This window comes from Brienomyrus brachyistius, unplaced genomic scaffold (assembly GCF_023856365.1).
Source record: "Brienomyrus brachyistius isolate T26 unplaced genomic scaffold, BBRACH_0.4 scaffold37, whole genome shotgun sequence".
Lineage (NCBI taxonomy): Eukaryota > Metazoa > Chordata > Actinopteri > Osteoglossiformes > Mormyridae > Brienomyrus > Brienomyrus brachyistius.
In genome coordinates, this window is record NW_026042312.1 from 1,975,877 (window position 1) to 1,995,268 (window position 19,392).

At 41.2% G+C, this 19,392-nt stretch overlaps 3 protein-coding genes across 11 annotated transcripts in view; 2 read left to right on the forward strand and 1 right to left on the reverse strand.

The window, feature by feature from the left end:
- Positions 1-19,392, forward strand: part of LOC125722166 (NACHT, LRR and PYD domains-containing protein 12-like) — a 173,370-nt gene that overhangs the window by 62,145 nt on the left and 91,833 nt on the right. The window lies entirely within an intron of this gene.
- Positions 1,580-5,503, reverse strand: LOC125722176 (uncharacterized). Of its 2 annotated transcripts, XM_048998362.1 has the most exons (10): positions 5,474-5,503; positions 4,927-5,067; positions 4,651-4,790; positions 4,384-4,520; positions 4,186-4,279; positions 3,944-4,043; positions 3,579-3,823; positions 3,011-3,197; positions 2,526-2,653; positions 1,580-2,433 (listed from the first exon to the last, which is right to left on the reverse strand). In XM_048998362.1, exons 1-10 carry the CDS (start codon positions 5,496-5,498, stop codon positions 2,116-2,118), a joined length of 1,515 nt encoding a protein of 504 aa, XP_048854319.1. In that variant the 5' UTR covers positions 5,499-5,503; the 3' UTR covers positions 1,580-2,115. The 2 variants fall into 2 exon arrangements, with proteins under 2 accessions (XP_048854319.1, XP_048854318.1); XM_048998361.1 differs by lacking the exon at positions 5,474-5,503 and having other exon boundaries at positions 1,586-2,433; positions 4,927-5,164.
- LOC125722194 (uncharacterized) lies at positions 14,732-19,065 on the forward strand. The gene is made up of 2 exons (XM_048998379.1): positions 14,732-14,829; positions 16,357-19,065. The coding sequence occupies exons 1-2, from the start codon at positions 14,822-14,824 to the stop codon at positions 17,120-17,122; spliced, it is 774 nt and encodes a 257-aa protein (XP_048854336.1). The 5' UTR covers positions 14,732-14,821; the 3' UTR covers positions 17,123-19,065.

A 19,392-nucleotide genomic window follows, 5' to 3' on the forward strand; every position in this document is an offset into this window, starting at 1 on the left:
AATTTGTAGAAGCAGAAGTAGAAGATGCCAAAGCTTATCATCTGTCTGTACTAAATCACCAAACAGCAACGAAACATTACGCAATAAGCACCAAGACTGAATTGCATTTAACCCTAAATCATTACTGCCATCAAACAACTTTACCCTTGGAGGGCGGTTTCGTTGCTGATTGTGTGGAGAGCAATAACTGCAGGGGAACAAGGACACGTAGGGAGGCTCTGTGCGTACCAAAATTAACCTATTGACGCAGACTGTGGTGGCAGCTGCTAGACATAGTACGTACTGAATAACATGGTGTACCAGATAAGGCGAAATTGCCAGAAAGTGGAAAAGTACGGACAGGGGCGGGGGCTGCTTGTAGAAGGGTATAAAACACACATGGATAGTAAGGAAGTCGAACTCTGTTGGGATACGGTGTATCACAGACTTCCCAGATCGATCTGTTGGAATAAATGGAATAAAAGGTTATTGGAATAAATGGTTATTGGATTAACTCATCCACGCCTCCGGGTGATCTCATCTACGGACCCAGTGGAGTCGGCATACTCCAACAATTGTAGCCATAGTTAAAGGCATGTTTTCTACCAGCAAGCTGTTCAGCACTTAGGAAGTTCTCCTGAATATACTGCAGAACAAGTTTCACCTCTAACTGAGCAACTCCCCCCAAAATGTCATGCATGATATCTACAGAAAAATTGTTGGCTGTGTTGAAATATTTAAGTGAATTCAAGAGACAACTGCGTTTCACACCACATACATGAGGTAGCGTAGGATCTCTTTGTACACTTTCACAGTGCTGCTTATGCATATCAAGAGTTCTTAGTACAACACCAGAATCATCTTCACAGAACACACTTTGAAAACAATCTTTCTCAAGCAGACAGAAACGACAACAATATCGAGCTGCAAACGACTCCACAAACCCAAACAGACTATGCAAGCCAAGATTATCCCCAGTGACCTGGACTACAGTGCCATGAATCAAGTGTTTAAACATGGGAATTTTCAGGCCCTCCATCTCAAGTACTTTCAGATCATTGACAAGTGGCTCAAGTATTGAATTAAAGCCATAACGCTTGGAATCTTGTGCATGAAAAAGAGCACACAAATGAATATTAACCAAAGAGGAATTAAAGATTGGGGGAAAATTCCTTAGTGTAAAGTATATTGCACCTAACTTATGTACACCCTTTTTAGAGCCCAAGGGATTTGCAGTTTCAAAGTCGTCATAAAATAGTTGAATTTGTAAGGCATCTTTTTCTGCAGAAAATAGGGGACTTCCTTTAACATAGGCAGCATCGTGTAAATCTGCATACACACCTTCTCTGGGTATATTCCTGGACTTAAATATGTCAACAACATGGTGGTTTTGAAAGATTGTTTTCAGTGTTTCCAAAATGGGAACATATGCAAACCTATCAGTTACAATGACTTGATCATAAGTCCCTGTGATCTTGTTTCTTCTACCGTCAAATCTTGTGCCAAGCACCATTTCAACAGGGTCAACAGTTGCCCATTTTTGTTTTAAGTGTCTATTTCGTTTAGCTTCTGAATTTAACAGTGTGAATGGGAATGACTGCTCAAATTTGTTTTTACTTGTGGTGTCCTGTGAAGGTAAGCTCTGTAAGGCTGTATCTTTAGCCTGAGTATGAATCTCAAAAAACAGTTCTTCCATTGAGGAGACAAAACTATTTACAGTAGATTGGCTTAATCCCGCTGCCCTGAACTGTGCAACAGCAGAGGCACACATATCCAGAGTGCTTTTATTTGACTTCAATATTTCGGATGTTGTGGGTGTCTCTTCTACATTAGTTGACACCACCTCCCCTGCACTGCTAACTTGTTTAACTGCCACATCAGGCTGGAGATTAACATCAGTGTCAGCCTGTTGGTCAAAATAGTTAAGGTGTTTGGTATTTAAATGTTTTCTAAAACCAGAAAAAGTACCAAACACACAGCCACAGCCACGCTGGGCACATTTAAGGCGAAGATTTTTTCCAGGTAAGTAACCATGAACTAACCGTAAATGCCTAACAAGCATTTTTGAACCAGTAAACTCAGCCTGACAGACAAAACACTTCATGGAGGAATTCAATGGGATTCAAACTTCAAGCACTAATGAAGCAACCTTGCCCTTACTTCAGCAACTCGGGGACTTTCTTTGACTTTGCCAACATCTATGTTGTACACAGTGGTTTGGATGAATGTGTACATGTTGTGAAGCATGGTGTTGTAAGATGTACCAAACACAAAATGTGCTTTAAACAATTCATCAAAAGAACCTAGAGAAGAGGTTGACTTGCATGGTATGGCGTTCTTGTCAAGAATAATGAAGTACTGGTGGATGTCATTCTTCTTCACCCCAACAGCCAAGAGGTAGGGTTGAGTGCTAGTAGTGATGGCATCAAGATGCTCTTGGATATTTGTCCCAGTCTGAAAAGATAAATACAGACAGACAATAAGAACCAAGTGGTTATAATACTTAAACTGGTAATTCATACCCTAAAGAGAAAACAAACACAAACCTTCTTGAAGACCACAAGATGCTTTTCCGCTTGGGAAGCTGACACCTTTCCTGGTCTTTTCCGGCCCTGTCCAGATGGTGGAATCAGATGTAATAGCAATAAAATTGTTGAGAGGTCACTGTCCCAACCTGCAAAAGATTTGTTTTTAATGAAGTTGAATCGTGTAGATCAACAAAATTCAGTGCATCTGCATTGACAAAATGTTTAAGACCCAAAATACAAAAAGGATAGCTGTTCTGTGACATATTTTTTAAAAAAATATTACAGCTGATACAATACCTGTATGTCCACCAAGTTTTAAATTATTGATATGTAGATAATGAAATTTGATGCCAATACATTTCCTACCAAACAGTAAGCATAAAAAATAAGCAGCCACACAAAATCAAAACGGGTAATTTTTGATTTTGGTCATTTAGAGCAGCTTCTGTCTGCACCCTGTGAATGTGCTAATCAAATTAAAAGAAAATATACAAACAGCTCACCAATGTCAGCATTAACTTCAGTGGCATCCTCAGGAGGGTCAGCTGCCAGCAAGAGTTCTTCCAGGTCACTGGCAGAAGGAAGCTTTCTGCCTTGTTGGATAATCTTTCCTTTGAATGTTGTTGGCCACCTCTCCAGAAACCTGCCTGATACATCCTTACCAAACATCAGTACAAAATCCTGTTCAATCTGTAACAGGGATAGATGGAGAGTTATACCTACTGTCTACAAAATATTAAAGTGTATTTACATTGTGTCATGCCCTGCTCGTCGGCTCCTCGTGTGTGCCCCCGGATTACCCACGTGTTCTTTTCCGATTTGTACCCAGCTGTGTCTGATTATTTTCAATCAGTCCTATGTATTTCAGTCCGTGTCTTACCTGAGTCCTTCGTCCGTCATTGATGTCAGTAGCCGTCCTATGTTCCCTGTTTCCTGATCCCCGGTTCCTATTAAACCCTCGTTTGCCCTGACTTTGGCTTGTCTACTCGTTCCTGCCTGCCGATCCGCATGATCGCCGCTTCGCTCGACCGCGTCCCGTGACACATTGTCAAATTAATGACAAATATTTACCAAGCCTTTAAAACGTGGAAAATCGGATAGTATGTTGCTTGACAGCAAGGGGTCAAGGACCATGTTGCGGCGATAAACTGCTGTCAACTTCATCTTCTTCTTGACTGTGTCTTCATCAGCTGAATGTTTCATCAGTGAGATTGCTTCCTTGCACTCATCCTCACTCAGCACCTCCTCTGTAACAAACTGCAACTCTCGTCTTCCAGTTGGTCCTCCACACTGGTTTTCACCCGATGATCCATCTCCTGTTGATAGACAATATGAAATACACCTTTACCAAAACTGATGACATTTGATATACATTATTTATGCAGAACCACAATTTGGACCTGTATTGTGTATTTCCACTGAATTACAAATGTTACCTCCAAATGATAATCGCCTGTCTTTAGTACTGCATCTCTGTATGGTTTTAATCCTCCAGGCCAAGTACCCAGTGCCACTCTCACCATCATAATAATGTTCCTTGGAGGGCGACATGTATGGACATTTTGTTTGTTAGCAAGTTATGTCACAATGAACAGTTGATAAGGACATGCATTTTGGCAGAATTTAAAATGTTTAAATCTGATTTTAGTTGTATCAGTTATTACTGTGAGCTACTTACATAGCCATTTTTGGAGTACGGGTCACTGAGGTAGGGGAATAAGGTTACAATTCCTCTGGCATACATTTCTTTTACCTGGTGTGGTGGTGATGTTCTGCAAGATCAAAAGGCAAAGAACTTGTCAGCTTCCCTGGAATTAATACAGATTTAAAATAATTTAACAACTATAGTAAAAGCAAAGGGCCTGAAAAAAATTACCCATTTTTTTCTGTCATGTCAGCTACCAGTATGTTCACCATTTTTCTTCTGGTTTCATCCACCAAGGACTTGGTTCGAATGTATTCATTTATTATACGTTCTCCGGCAGGTTTGCTGGTGAGAATGGATTCCACCAACTTGAAAACATAATAAAAACATTCTACATGTTATCATAACCAATGCAGTTCAGAGTACTTAAACTACTCACAAAATAAGGTGATATAACAATGACGCAGTTAGAATATATAGAAGTCTGTTAACTCTTACTTGCTTAGCCTCTGCGTCCAGCTTCCTGCGTTTCCTAGAAGGGCTGTCTGAAACGATGACCGTGTCCTGTGAATCTGAAGAATGTGACGATGATAACTGCAACTGCTCAGGAGACACTTCTGTAGCAGCTGTTTCCAAACCTCAAAAATGGGAGCAAAACAAATCAGTTTATACTGTATGGTTCCTTCATAGACACATTTTATACACTCAATAAACAATATAAAACTGATAAGAAAAAAACTTGGTTCTAATGAAACAGACATCACTCAAACAAACCTGTGTCATATTTGATGGTTAGTACCCCAGTTGAGGGATCCGTTACTATATCTTCAAATACATCATCATCCAACTCAGTCCCTGAACTGTCAAAAACTTTCACACCTTCTATTATGGCTGGCACACCAAACTTTGCAAATGCTGGAAAAGATTCAAACAAGTGTGTGTAAACAAAAGGATTACATGACATTTAATGATTTTACTTAGGCTAAATGAAAATCATTTCAAGATACATTTTCAAAAGTGACTCAGGTAAATAAAAACAAAATGAAGAACCACTAACAGATGCTTGATAAGTGTATAGATGGGCACAAGATTAAAACGGTGTGACTCAGATTATGCTGTTTTTCCATTAAATACACATTCATAACTAAGAAGAAATTAATAAACATTATTCCAAAATGCAGATCATTTTCAATTAATCTTAAAAAGCAGTTTGAGGAAGCTAAGTGACTAAAAGAACTTGAAGCCCCTTGTACAATGTTGGTTTCTTTCCGGCAATCAAAAATTCCTTGAGGCTTGGCTTCAGAGAGAAATTTCTGCACACCTCCGAGTTTTGCTTTAAGCAGCATGCTTCCTGTAGACAGTAATTTCTTATAGTCAGTGCACTTCATTGAACAATAAACAGAAAAAAAGTGAATATTAACAGTCCCATAAATACGAGCAAAACAGCCCTGCAGTAACCCCTCCCTATGTTTATGGTGTCTTCCATGTTACATTTATTTGAGTATAACAGGTGTTTCAGCTCTCTGGCTGTAGTTTGCAGTGGTTGGCTAACTTCATTGGCCTATACTAACTGAGCGTTTCATCTACATGAGAATTACTAGTACTTCTAAATAACTACTGAAAATCCTGCTTCACTGCATATCATCTGTTGAAACCATATCATGTAATGTTACTCTACTCATAACTTGAAACTAGAGGTCGACCGATATGGGTTTATCAATAGCCGATGTCGATAATTAGGAGTCAGGGTCAGCCGATGGCGATATATGCTGCCGATTTTTTCTGGCCGATAATTGGACGTTTTTCCCTCTATCTGCATGGTAAAATATCACACTAATAATAATAAACGATACAAAAAAAATCTCAACTTAGCATTTATTGAATACTGACTTGAGTAAATTTAAATATAAACTTAAATAAAAACACAATACAACTTGTGAACAATAAAAATAGCAGGATCAGAATCTCTTAGTACACAATATAGCTGCAAACTCCTCATTTCTGAGGGAAGGAAAATTTGTAAACAACATGCACATTCATTTTTGTATTATCTTCAGTTTTAATCACACTTCCAATCCATTTTTGTTCAGCCATCAAACTGCAATTACTACAACAGAAGAAAAAAATGCAACGTTAGCATTTTCATTATAGTGCCTTCATCTTCAATTCATTCTACAATTCCAGTATTCCATGCACATTAAAACAATCACACTCATATTTTGAAAGAAAAAAACACTAGTAACCAAATGCATCATGGTATGATGAGTAGTGTACAAGGCCCAAAACCATTCACTGAGAGGTTGTTTATGTTGTTAGCAGACAGATAGCTAACAAGCCAAATTCACAATCATAATGTAGCCGTCACAGAAAATAAAATAACACTCATATTAGACAGCCTTGTATGCAAGGACAACGTAAGCCCCTAATGATAGTTTCCGTCGACAACGTCACAAACTGCGCAAAGTCGTGCACGTTTTATCTAGACATCTGACAAATCGTTGGAATCTACGCTCTCAGATGCAAAGAAGTTGCAAGGAAAGACCATTGTAAGCCTCGGCTAAAGTGAAAAGTTAAAATAATTTTTGATGATTAAAAAACGTCCGTGAGCCCACCAACAAGTCCACAAAACTGTCAGTTGGTTGAAGACTCATTATCATCACACCAGTTCCCCACAGCGTAATTCACGCTCTATTTCAGTAGCGCTCCCGTTTCTTTTAGATCAACATTCCATAGCAAACCAGTTAAATAAATAGGTCTTTGAAAGATCAGAATTTAAGCCTTACCGTTTTCTCCCTGGATTCTTTCAAAACTTCTGGCTGGGGCCCTGCACAAGGCAGCATGGGTCACGTGTTCCACAGTAACAATAACACCGGGATATCCGCAGACTTGCCTGTCTGTAAATCGGCGTACTACACTCGCATATCGGCCAATGCGGATACATTAAAACAATGTCAAATATCGGCCCGATATATCGGCCGATATATCGGTCGACCTCTACTTGAAACCAGAGCAAAAAAACAAAAACACAGTTAAATTACGTTTACCTTCTTCAGTACAGTGGTGCAGCAGTCTCCCCAAACCTTCCCCATGTGTCTGTTCTTACCACAGTCTAATCGCTAATTTATCTAACTTAGCACTAGAGAGTCAGCATTTCCTTCAACGTTAGCTTAACATACTGAAGTCTGGCAATTGCAAAACAGCAAAAAGGAACAGATAACGTTACTTGTGTCAATATCACCATTCAACATTAGTAACGTCACCATCAAGTCAACTTATTACAGATACAAATGCTGTCATCTTAAGTTCAAATAACTAAAAGAAAGCATTATAAAATGGATCCTGGACCTTTTTTTTAACTTTATCAAGCTTATACCGCGTGTTGGTTGTAACCACGCATCACTAGTTGAAATAAAACAATAACCCTACTCAAAACGTCCTCCACAGAAACCAAAAACAAGTGAAAAAGACGTAACGTTAGTGTAAAATGTTAACTAGTTAATCGTTACCTCATTTAAAATGTAAAGGTAACGAGCGGACTGCCCGCGCACCTAGGTTAGCCAAAATGCTAGTTAGCTAGTTAATGTTAATACGGAGCTCCCAACACATGGAGGGTTTAATTTAGCAGAATTTCGAACATGCTAGAACACAACACAATCTCCACTACACACTGCAATAATTTTCGAACACTGGCCTTACAGTCTTAGCCAACACCGATAGCAGCCAACTTGTTTAGCTAATTAACGACTTTACGTTTGCAATTAGACACGGTCACATTTGCTTCTGGAACAAAATGAAATATTTCAGAAATGTGGACAGTCAGATTGTATCGTTATTTTAACATGCTGCCTGTTGTTGAAAATGTCCAATTGTTGGTTTATTAACCAAATATGAAAAGCTTACCGTTGTAACTCGCCTGCAAAAAATGGCGCCGTGAAAACTCCTGTCGGTTTGAAAATGAGTCTGTGGTGGGAGGAGCTTTCCAGCTCCAGATTGCAATAATTTATTCAAAGTTACCACTATGTCAATAGTTTTCACTCAGCTGCGTGACTTACAGATGTTATACAAAGCATTTCTGTATGTAGCATAGTCTTTCCATATTGTGGTTTTCTTTGTACAGATCTCTACTCGGATTTATCTAGACCATTATTTATATTGTTCTTGTGTCTCTGTGTCTTTGTGTGTTGTGACAATCATCACATAAGCAATTTCCTCCGGGATCAATAAAGTTTTCTGATTCTGATTCAGAGTCATTCTGACACTGCGTCTTTTAACTCCGCGAATTAACACCAGCACTGGGGGGCGTTTTACTTCAGCTGTTGTTATAATGACTCTGATAGAGTCAATACACTTTAACACTGCAAATTTAACACTGGGAATTTTACTGTGTAGGATGCTCATTCTGACTTAATGCACTTACTTTTTAGCGTAACTTTTCATTTTAGGAACAGATTGGAATTTTGTCTTGTAAGATTTATGAGTTTCATGCTTTCATAGTGGTACTTGGGAGAGCTTAACATTTTCTCAGGTGGTACACGCTGTAAAAAGTTTGAGAAACACTGATAAGGCAAGTTTATGTGCTTTTGGAAAACATTTAAAGCTGCTGTACAGAAACTATGAAATAAACTAGCTTAAAACATTCTTAGTATATATATAAACTGAGCACTCTGCTTCTCTTTACAACTCCTCACTCCACCAGGACACTGTTTGGCACTTTCTGCAAATGTGGGGGGCACGTACTGCGGCAGTCATACAGACTAGATGGTCCAAAAGGTGACCTACCTACTATTGGCTGAGGTTTTGTAGATTTGTGGCTGAACCACAGAAAAATATATCATTAATTTTATTCTGCCCAATTAATGATAATAATGTTATGTTGGAATATTGTTAAAGAGGCAAAACTGCTTCAACACAGTTTGTTTTGCAGATTCTGTATAGCAGCTTTAATATAGAGAGAACACAACTTCCAGATTGTATGAGTAAAATTAGGATCTTTTTCTGTCAGTTTAACCGTTTCTGTTTTGCCTGTCACTGACTATTCCCTGTTTGTTTTCTTACCTGGTTCTTCCTGACCTTGTACTTTCTCCTCACTGTCTGCTCTTTCCTCTCTCCCTCTTGACAATCATACACAAATATATTGTATTCAATTAGATAAAGAAATTACATTAATATAAAAAAATACTATTAACATCACTAATAAAAAAACTCTTCTCTCAGTGTACTTTCAATCAAAAGGCAAATAACCAAACCACGTGTACATTTAATAAAATATATAACTATTTAAACACTGATCCAACATTATTCTTGATTGACAGATCATGATCTTCTACTTTTACCTGAATGCCCGTCCTTTTTTTGAAAAAACTTCCTTATATCCATTATGAACCTGGCTGTCTTTCTGTGCAAAACACACACACACACACCAGAAGTTATAAAGTTAATGGGCATCCAGTCAGTTAGCTACCTTAGGTTTAATATTCGGAACATGAAAAAATAACCAGTTTCTCTCGTTCCATTTCAAAGAGGACTCGTAAAATGGTTGGCAATTTAAGTTTTTAGATTTAGGCTATATAAATTTCAATGGGAGCAACAGGACGGTCAAAATGTTGCTGATTTTCCTACAGAGTAGGGCGGATTGTAGAGTAGCAAACATCGTCAGAAAACGTGTTTTCAACACTGCAGTTTACCTGTGAGGGTAATGTTTTTCAGCTAATAAGAGACATGGTCAGACTCCTACTACCTAACTATATAAAGAAAGAGTTACTGAAGGTTAAATGCAGCTAACATGTCCTGTTTTAAGCCAAGTACTCACACCACTGCTGCAATGGGTCTCAGCCACCATTGCTCTGGCAGGAGCGCTGGAGCCAGTCAGAGTAGCGGAGAGTGAAGCTGGAACGAACCATTTTTCGGGGCTGGAGGGGGGTAACTATATTAGTTATTAAAATATTACATCTGAATGCTTTTTCATATTTTAATACTGTCTCACATAAACAGCATGAACTGTCAAAAAAAGTTAGAAATCTTTGGGGGTGCTTTTATTGTGTGCTGAAGCACCCCCAAAAATGGGCTAAAATCGCCCCTGGGAAGGACCCTGTTAACCCTAATACAGGCAAAGTTACAGGGTCCTCTCTGTTTCTCTTCATATGGGTCTTTGCAGACATGCAGACATGAGCTTGTTTTGCTCAGTGAGTAACACCATGGCCCCACAATTACGGAGCTGTGAGTTCAGTTCTGACCCTGACAAAAAGTCAGTATAATGTTGCAAGTTTTCTGTGTTCACTAGTTTCCATCAGCAGACTGTGTGAACTGTGACTGTGTGTATACTACTCTGGGTACCTTGGGTCCTGTTGTAAGCTCCCAGCACAGCAGTTCCCTGTACTGGAGAAGCAGTAATGGAATATGAATGGGAATCTACAGTAGATGTACTGTTTACAGTGAAATGTAGTTCAGAAAAAGAGAGAATGTCAACCTTGAGAGGATCACTTACCTCAGCAGTGACATTCATGTCTCTCGTGCCTCTTCCTATTATGTCAGTAGATGGATTGGGACAGCATGGGGATCATGTAGTTGCTGGAATGGGGTCTGTGGCACTCCTGATATTTTTGTAAGACGGTGAAGGTCTTTAGACTCCTGGTGCTCAGTATTTTGCTGTGTGGCTGCTAGACATGGACGTTATCCAGTGACCAGAGATGAAGACTGGACTCCTTTGGTACTGTGTCTCTTCGGAGAATCCTTGGCTACCACTGGTTTGACTTCGTGTCAAATGAGTGGTTATTCAGGGAGTCCCGCGTGAGTCAGGTTACCTGCATTGTAAGTGTCAGGTACAGCACTATAACCATGTGGCATGATTCCCTGAGGGTGATCCAGCTCGCAGGGTCCCTACTACCCTATTCCAGTGCAATCTCCCCAACCTGACCTGACCTGACCTGATCTAAAATTAAGGTAGTGGTCCAAGCTGTAGGTTTACTGACAGACCACTGTAGGTCCTTATCAATGAAGTGTACCATTCTATCAAGACTGAGGATAATAAGTAATATAATTCAAGTGCTATAATAGTACCCTCAAACAGTGATCCTCCTTTATTGGTCTGTAACATACAATATTGCCTGCCCAAGAGCCCACTGGAGCAGGCTCTCAGGAAATATGAAAGAGCTTTGTGGGTGGAGATGTAATCTTTCCACATGATTTCAAGTGAAAACATGAAAAGTCATCTTTAAAACGAAGGCTTTCGCTATTGCAAATGTCACACTATTTAAGGTCTCAGGAAGTCTAGGGGAAGCACAAATATATAGTGCATATAGCTGTGTCTCACATAAAAAGGTTGTGCATACTCTGCTCATATTGTTCAAAATGGAGTAACACTTTGCCATGAATTTTTAATTTTAGTATGAGCCCATATAGTTAAGTCTTGACTGTTTACACGTAAACACTTAAAAAAGATATAGCTGAGGTCCTGGATTCAGTCTCCTGCATTTTCTCTCTAACCCCCTCAAAGAATTTCTTGCAGGGATTAATTCAGTATGTTTTAACAACATATAAAAAGACCAGATGAGTTAGGAGCAACACTTTACTTGAGGGGGCACAAATAATGTAGTAGTACATCCATCCATCAATTTTCCAAACCGCTTATCCTACTGGGTCGCGGGGGGTCCGGAGCCTATCCCGGAAGCAATGTGCACAAGGCAGGGAACAACCCAGGATGAGGGGCCAACCCATCGCAGGACACACTCACACACCATTCACTCTCACACACACACCTACGGGCAATTTAGCAACTCCAGTTAGCCTCAGCATGATTTTGGACTGTGGGGGGAAACCCCACGACGACATGGGGAGAACATGCAAACTCCACACATATGTGACCCAGGCGGAGACTCGAACCCGGGTCCCAGAGGTGTGAGGCAACAGTGCTAACCAGTGCACCTGTCAGAGTTCGCTAGTTAAAGCGGGTAGTGCGCACAGGCTGACAAGCGGGCAGGAAGCAGGCGGAGTACGGGGAAAACGAGGATTTATTCGGGATCGGGACGGAGCAGACAGCACTAAGACTAACTAACATCAATGACAGACCAGAAATTAAGGCAAGACATGGACTGAAATAGATGAGACTGGGCGAAAATAAGTGGACACAGCTGGGCAAGATCAGGGAAGCACACGTGGGTAATCAGGGGGCATGGCACACACGAGGATCGTACGAGCCGGGCATGACAGCACCACCATGCCGCCCCTGAAGTAGTACACTCTTACTTAATTTATTAATTAACCAGAAAGTGTTAGTTATATACTGATCCCACGTTCGTTCATTCTTAATCATAACAGTTACTGTATTTGTTCATCATTTGTACTTGAGTAGTTACTGAGTTATTACTGAGTAATGTATATTTGAACAATATAAAATATAATAATATATGTGCTATAAATCAACAGACCATTGTCCTTTCCTTTTATCCACTGCAGGGCTGCAGGAAGCAGCATACAGAGGAAATGCCTTGGGCGGGATGGTAGCCCGGATCAGGGCTCACATACTGGCTCACATGTGGGCAATGAAGAAGTAGCACTTCACGTGTACGGGAGAAAAACAGCAACCAGAGGAATGCTATGCAATCTCAGTGAGAATAAACTCCCCAGACCCAGGACTGGGGCTGGAATTGCAGGATTCTCCTCTAGCATTTATTTTGGCATACTGTATTTATTGCTATTATCCTTGGTACATGTTTATATTTGCCAATAATTGAAATTGAAATAAACATGATTATTATTCATCCATCCTCGTACCGCATATCCTGGAGACGAGGGCCTGGAGCTTATCCCAGGTAGCATAGGACACAATGGTATACTTTTGGATGGGATGCCAGTCCATTGCAGGGAATGCACTCACTCACACACTGTGGGCAATTTAGAGATGACAGTCTATTATTATTAGGATACCTATAGTTTTTAGTAGTTTTCACTATTATTATGCTTTTTGCCATGGGAGTCTATGGCAGCCCATAGAGCTGATTGGCAACTTTTTTGAAATTTGGCACATCGATAGAGGTCAGTTCCAACTATTCATACCAAATTTGGGTTCAATCCATCCATCACTCTAGCGCCACCCTCAGGCCAAATTTCAAGAAATGTTTTTGCCTTATTCTCTTTCTCATCATTGTATGATCATGCTATTTACTTTTAAGTATTAGCATTACCTGTCTTGGTGACATCCCATAATACAGCTCTGATGACCTGATCACATATAAAACACTTCCCACGCAGCACATTATGCTTTATTATCTATTTATTATTCAAACATCAAACTTTAATGACGTCAATGTATATCCCTGACATAAATCACTGACGTGAAGCTATGGACATCATATTTAACTAGCTGACGTTTTAGTATTTTATATAGCATGATGGGTGCAGATCTAACTTAGTGTATAACTAAGTTTCGGCACTGGTTTTGCTATATAGAGTCCATCGTCATGATCCCATAGTTAGCGGAAGCGAAAATAGTGTAATTAGTACAAGTACTAAAGAAATGTAATGTAATGTAATACCGAACAGCTTTCAAAAATGCGGTACCGCAATACGTTTTTGGCACCGGTATCCCGCGCAGCATAAGTCTGCCTGAGATATTTGATAAAGTGTGGATATTCCTATACGTGCAGCACGAATAAATAAAAACCTCTGCTTTGTATACTTTGCAAATCTGCGTGTTTCATCATACTCAAAACCGCCCCAAATAAGCCACGAAATTAACCATGAACTCTACCCTACTGTGGTACACAGCTTTGCTTCTTATGTTTCTTTCACACAAAAAGTTGCAGGTTGATGACAAAACGTGCTCGCGTCCGGACCAGTAAGTGCAACACGGGGGCAGAACTGGGGAGGGGGGCAGGATGCGATCGTGCTCGGTTGCCGTATAAAGCAGCCGGGCCCAGTGTGGTACGCGCTTAGTCTAATTACAGGTTCTTGTGGGAAGCTTGTGTGATGTATAACCTTGTTCGTGTCAGGTTTTAGGCTGGTTGCGAGCGCGATCGCACGGGCAGGAAACAGGCAGGCAGAACACGGGGAAACTGGGATTTATTAGCACTAAAACGGGACGAAGCACGAACATCGACTAACTAACATCAATGACGGACCAGGAACGAAAGCAAGACATGGACTGAAATAGACAGGACTGGGCGAAAATAATCGGACACAGCTGGGTACAAGGGGGAAGCACACGTGGATAATCAGGGGGGCATGGCACACATGAGGATCGTATGAGCTGGGCGTGACAGTTCGACATACTGATCGCTATGTATCGCGATACAACAGTTTGACATGTTACCAAAGTGTCATTTTATAATTCCCATATTAAACAAGTTACCGTGCATAGTGCTTTGGGGAGAGACAGACTCCAAGAGTGCAGTTCATTTCACGTGTCTTTAAGTCATTGTCTGATATTATCCAGAGCTGAATGTGTGATTCATGCTTACTACTATATTCTTGCTTTGCAGTTCTTACACAATTTTTTTCTTATTTACTTCTATTAGTAAATAAAAAACTTATAAAACTGTCATTATTATATATCAACTATACGTATTATGATGTTATTATTTAGTTATGTTGTTGCTTGGTTACATTTGATGCCTCCGCACGTGGGAAGCTACCGGTTTGAAAGACGCGGCTTCACTTGCTTTTCTGCACCAAGATGGCAAGGTACGTTGCATTTCTGCTCCCATTTTATCGTATAACTTATCTTATTATTTAGTATCTGTCTTTGTATGTACAGTGGTACCTCGACCCACGAACAGTCCTGATCACGAATAAATCGGGTTACGAACCAGATGTTCCAAAATGTTTTGTACCGGTTGTCGAACCGTGTTTCGGGCCGCGAACCCACAAACGTCCCCAAAAGGGTCCAATGAAAGCTCCCCAAAGAACCACCGAAACGCGAAGAAATGTCCAGTATAATAATAATTTAAAAAATCATATTTTCGAAATTACTGCATTTGACTGTTACTTAGTCTTTTAATGTTGATTGTTTAGTTTTTTGGGGGGATGTTTTGTGGTTCTTTTCCGTGTTTTGGCGTCTTTCGAGCGACCAGCGTATGCTCAGTTTTAATATTTTATTTAATTTAGCATTTGTTAGCATGTAAATGTATGCTCTCAGTTATATGTGCACAGTGTCATAATTTGATTGTACGGTAGGGGGTGTTGAGTTGTACTGCGCGTGCTCGAAGTGTATATATGTATGTATAGAGTGACCTAAAGAGAAAGTCGGCGTTATGTTCTAGTTCATGGTGAATAACGTGTTGTGTGAACTTATTTTTCCATGTATAAATCCTCTATTATTGTTAGTCTTCTCCCGATTTTCTTACCGCTGCACCGACAGTTTGACGTGCCAACAGCATTATTTGTTACAAGTAAGGTTATTTTAATTTAAGTCTATATTTTTGGTCGCGTTCTCCCCATGTCGTCGTGGGGTTTCCTCCGGGTACTTGCTAAATTGCCCGTAGGAGTGCATGTGTGAGTGAATGGTGTGTGAGTGTGCCCTGCAATGGGCTGCCCCCCCCATCCTCGATTTTTCCCTGCCTCGTGCCCATTGCTTCCGGGATAGGCAACCCAGTAGAATAAGCGGTTTGGAAAATGGATGGATGGATTCTTGGTCACAGAAAAATATTAAAAATTGAAGAAAATGCAGCGTTTCTTAGGTTTAAACATATTGAACATAATACATATTTACATTATTTGAAATGGGAGAAATTGATTGAGGTCACGCACTTTTCAGGTCAGGAACTAAGTTCGTGAGCCGAGGTATGACTGTATATTGAAATATGTTTGTGTAAAATTCAGTATATTGTTTGGATTATATTTAAATTTTATGTGCAGGTTAGTTAGTGTCATATGCAGGGTTGCCAACCCTCACTCAAGATGTCTTGTAGTCAGTCTGTTTTGTTCCATTATAAACCTAAAATTAGCTCCATCAAAAGTGTTGGGGTAGTCTACAAACCCTCCAGACTATTTACAATGTAGTAAGACTGTTACACCTATGGAGATGAATGTGCAGACTTGTCTGGAATTGAGAATCTCACGCCAGCCAGCTGACCAAAGATAGCAGCTCTGCCTGTGCAGTAATGCGGTTGTTGATTGGGAAGGTATGGGTCAGTGCAGAAGTGTAGTCCACATGTCAGGAGTGACTGACAGCTCCATTGCATTGCCTGTATGTTGTTTTTCCTCATTCAGAATCAGACGAATGGAGAAAGCTGTTTGCTGGAGCGATGACAGATACTGGGCAACTTGGGACAAGTGGGGAGAGGTGATTGACTGGGGAGATGAGAAAGAGCTGTGCTCCCCAGCAGAATCACCTTCTGACCAGGCTGACAGTTCCACTGAGTCACATTCCCGAAGGCGAATTGCCAAGGCAGTAAGCTGGACGGATGATGCTTATTGGGCAGCCTGGGACAAGTGGGAAGAGATCATCTGCTGGGGTGATGAAGAGGAGTGCTCCCAAGTAACTCCACCCACTAGCCAGCTTGGGAGGGATAAGGGGATAGATGTACATGGGTTGGAGGCTTTTGTGATGAATAACAGGACAATCTCCATAAAGCCTGTAGACAACCATCGAGACAGTCTGGAGATAGGAGCTGTGCTGGTAGACCTCTGCCAGTTTGATCTCGAATATTTAGATCAAAGTAAATTTGATTTTGAAATTGTACAAGTACAAATTGGAGAAGTCAAAGTGGAGGAGACTAGAGAAAAGGCTTTTGAAAAAGCATTTGAATTGGAAATTGTGGATGTGGCAGTAGAAGTTATAAACAGTGACTTCCAGCTGAATGCTATTAATTTGGATATTGTTGAAACTAAGGTGGACAAATTATTATTGGAAGAACTGATCATTGGCGATTTAGAAGCAGGCAATGTGAAGGTGTCAGTGTCAAATGGCAATGTGGTGAAGGTACCCTTAAGGTACTCTTCACCACAGAGGAACAGAAGGACCAGGCAACCTTAGACCATACTCTCTGGTGGTTGACTCGTGGCAACTGGACTTGTCTCTGAAAGTTAGAAACGTTTCGCTGCTCATCCAAGCAGCTTCTTCAGACTGAGGGAGGTAGTAAGTGTCCACATATTTATCCTCCTGGGTAAGTAGTCTAAGGGGGCTCATTGAGTGAAACAAAGTGGGTGGGGGGAGTTGCGGGTAGATGTAACCATCACACCTTAGCAGTCCCTCCTACTCCAATAGAGTGGGTCGTTAAGGGTGGTCCACCTGGTGGAGGTGTGAATTGGGTCTGTTTTTTTCCTGGGAATTATTTTTGTTTTGGCAAATGATGAGAGGGCCGCAGGTTAAATTGGAGACAGGTTGTGCCTAATGCCTCTACCTCTGTTGAGTGAGGGGTTGTGCATTTGCACATGCAAAGCTGCTTGGACGAGCGGTGAAACGTTTCTACCTTTCAGAGAGGTACAATGTCTTTGGATGTCTTTTGTCTTATGCAGTCTGGGAGTTGACTGAATGCTGGGGTGGGGGTAGCTTTTCCTTTGTAGTGGGGTCCGGTGGGGCGCCTTGGGCTCTGTGGGACCCGGTGGTGCTGCTGCTTTGGGCCCCGGTCTGGATGGGCCTGGGCCCCCCTCCCTGGATGGTTTTCGGGGAACGGGGAGTGCCTATGGGGGTCAGCGGGGGAGCTGGCTCCGGGGGGGGAGGTATTTTGCCCCCCCCCATTCCTTTCCTCCCCATCCCTAAATGCTTCCCTCCTCCCGCTCCATCACACCACCACACATGTAGGGCTTTGAGGTGTAGGTGCGTTGCTGGGATGCAGGGTAGGTATTCCTCCTCTGTCCCCTCGCGACCACCTGTACCTCATTCATACACTACAACGTAGACACTCTCATTACTTACTCTCTCATGACACATACATTTAGGGCGTTGGGGATGGGCACACAGAATGGCATCCAGAGGGCGGTCTGTTCATTCAGCCTTACCTCTGGTCCCAGGGCCCACATCTCTATTTTAATCACACACAGACATTGAGGGCTCTGGGGAGAGGCCGAGCTAACACCAGCTGTTGGTCGGCAGGGGGTGGTTAGTGCCATGCCCTTCACCTGTTTTAAAAGCACTTTAGAACAACACACACCAACACCACATCTGAGCGGGCGAAGGGGGGCATGGGGTCTTTTCACACCCCCGTTCCCTGTTCGCCATTTGGGGCTGAGAGGAAGAGCTGGTCGGGGTCTGGGCTGGTGGGCTTCTCGGCTACTGCGGGGTCCGGGGTGATCTTCTGGTCTCCTCGCCAGAGGAAAAATAGGGATCCACATAGAGTATATATGGGGAGTGAGAGTATGTGTACAGCGTTCATTTCTGTGTGTCTAAATGTTGGGTGAATGTGTAAATATTTGTTTATGTCTGCATGAGGGTGGGAACGTATGCTTGTATATGTGTGTGCCTGTTTGTCTATACACACGTGTCAGGTTGGGTCCTAGACTCCACCTGAAATAACATCTCGGGCACAATAAAGTGGTCCTCCGCAGAGGGGGGGTGGTGGAGGGAAAAAAAAAAAAAAGCTTGTGACCCACCGACCGATTTCTTATTTGATTACTGTTGTTCCTTGTCTTGTTTTTGACCCCTCGTGGTCTGCTTTTGTTTTTATTAGTGTCTCTAGTGTTTTTCCCCTTTCCTCCTTTGAATCCCTGAGTGAGTCGTCCACTCTCTGTTTCTGCTTGCTCCATGACACGCTGTCGCTCTCAATCCGCCCTGGACCTGTGACAGTATTTCTGTTTTTGCTTTTGTTTGGACGTACTGAGTTTAGGATACCTAGCTTAGAAGGAATAGTTTAGCCTGTCATGTGTAACGTTGTTAAATGCGCTGATATCAGTGTTATGTCACAGTACCAGAAACTTAAAATGGTACATTTTGTTTTCTTTTTGTTTTCTTGCAATTACTACATACAAATGTTTAATGTTTTGCTGACATCTAATTAGAAAATAAATGCATTTATGCTTTAAATGATCTTTTTGTTGTCTTCAATCATTTCAACAGGTGAAAATGACCTGAAATCAATGAGTTTGAACACTGGACACTACATTCCGTGTTTGTGTATAAAGTCATGTTTAGCGGACATGCGAGTTCATTCGTATCCTTTTCCCCAGAGACAAAAAGTAGGCTAGGCTAATGGGAAAAAAAACACACAAATATATAGAACTAATGTCAGTGTATTATTCATGAGGTTTTGTAATATCTGAGACCAAATTAAACTTAAGCTGTATATTTAATGGATTCATGTGCTATTG

What these genes read in the sequence shown, in the direction of transcription:
- LOC125722176 (XM_048998361.1), bottom strand. Translation starts at nt 5,116, where the DNA reads ATGTCATGTAATCCTTTTGTTTACACACACTTGTTTGAATCTTTTCCA. An exon ending in GACATGACAGAAAAAAATGG is followed by an intron (nt 4,280 to 4,383) that starts GTAATTTTTTTC and finishes TTGATCTTGCAG; the next exon opens with AACATCACCACCACACCAGG. An exon ending in TGAAGTTAATGCTGACATTG is followed by an intron (nt 2,654 to 3,010) that starts GTGAGCTGTTTG and finishes AATCTTTTGCAG; the next exon opens with GTTGGGACAGTGACCTCTCA.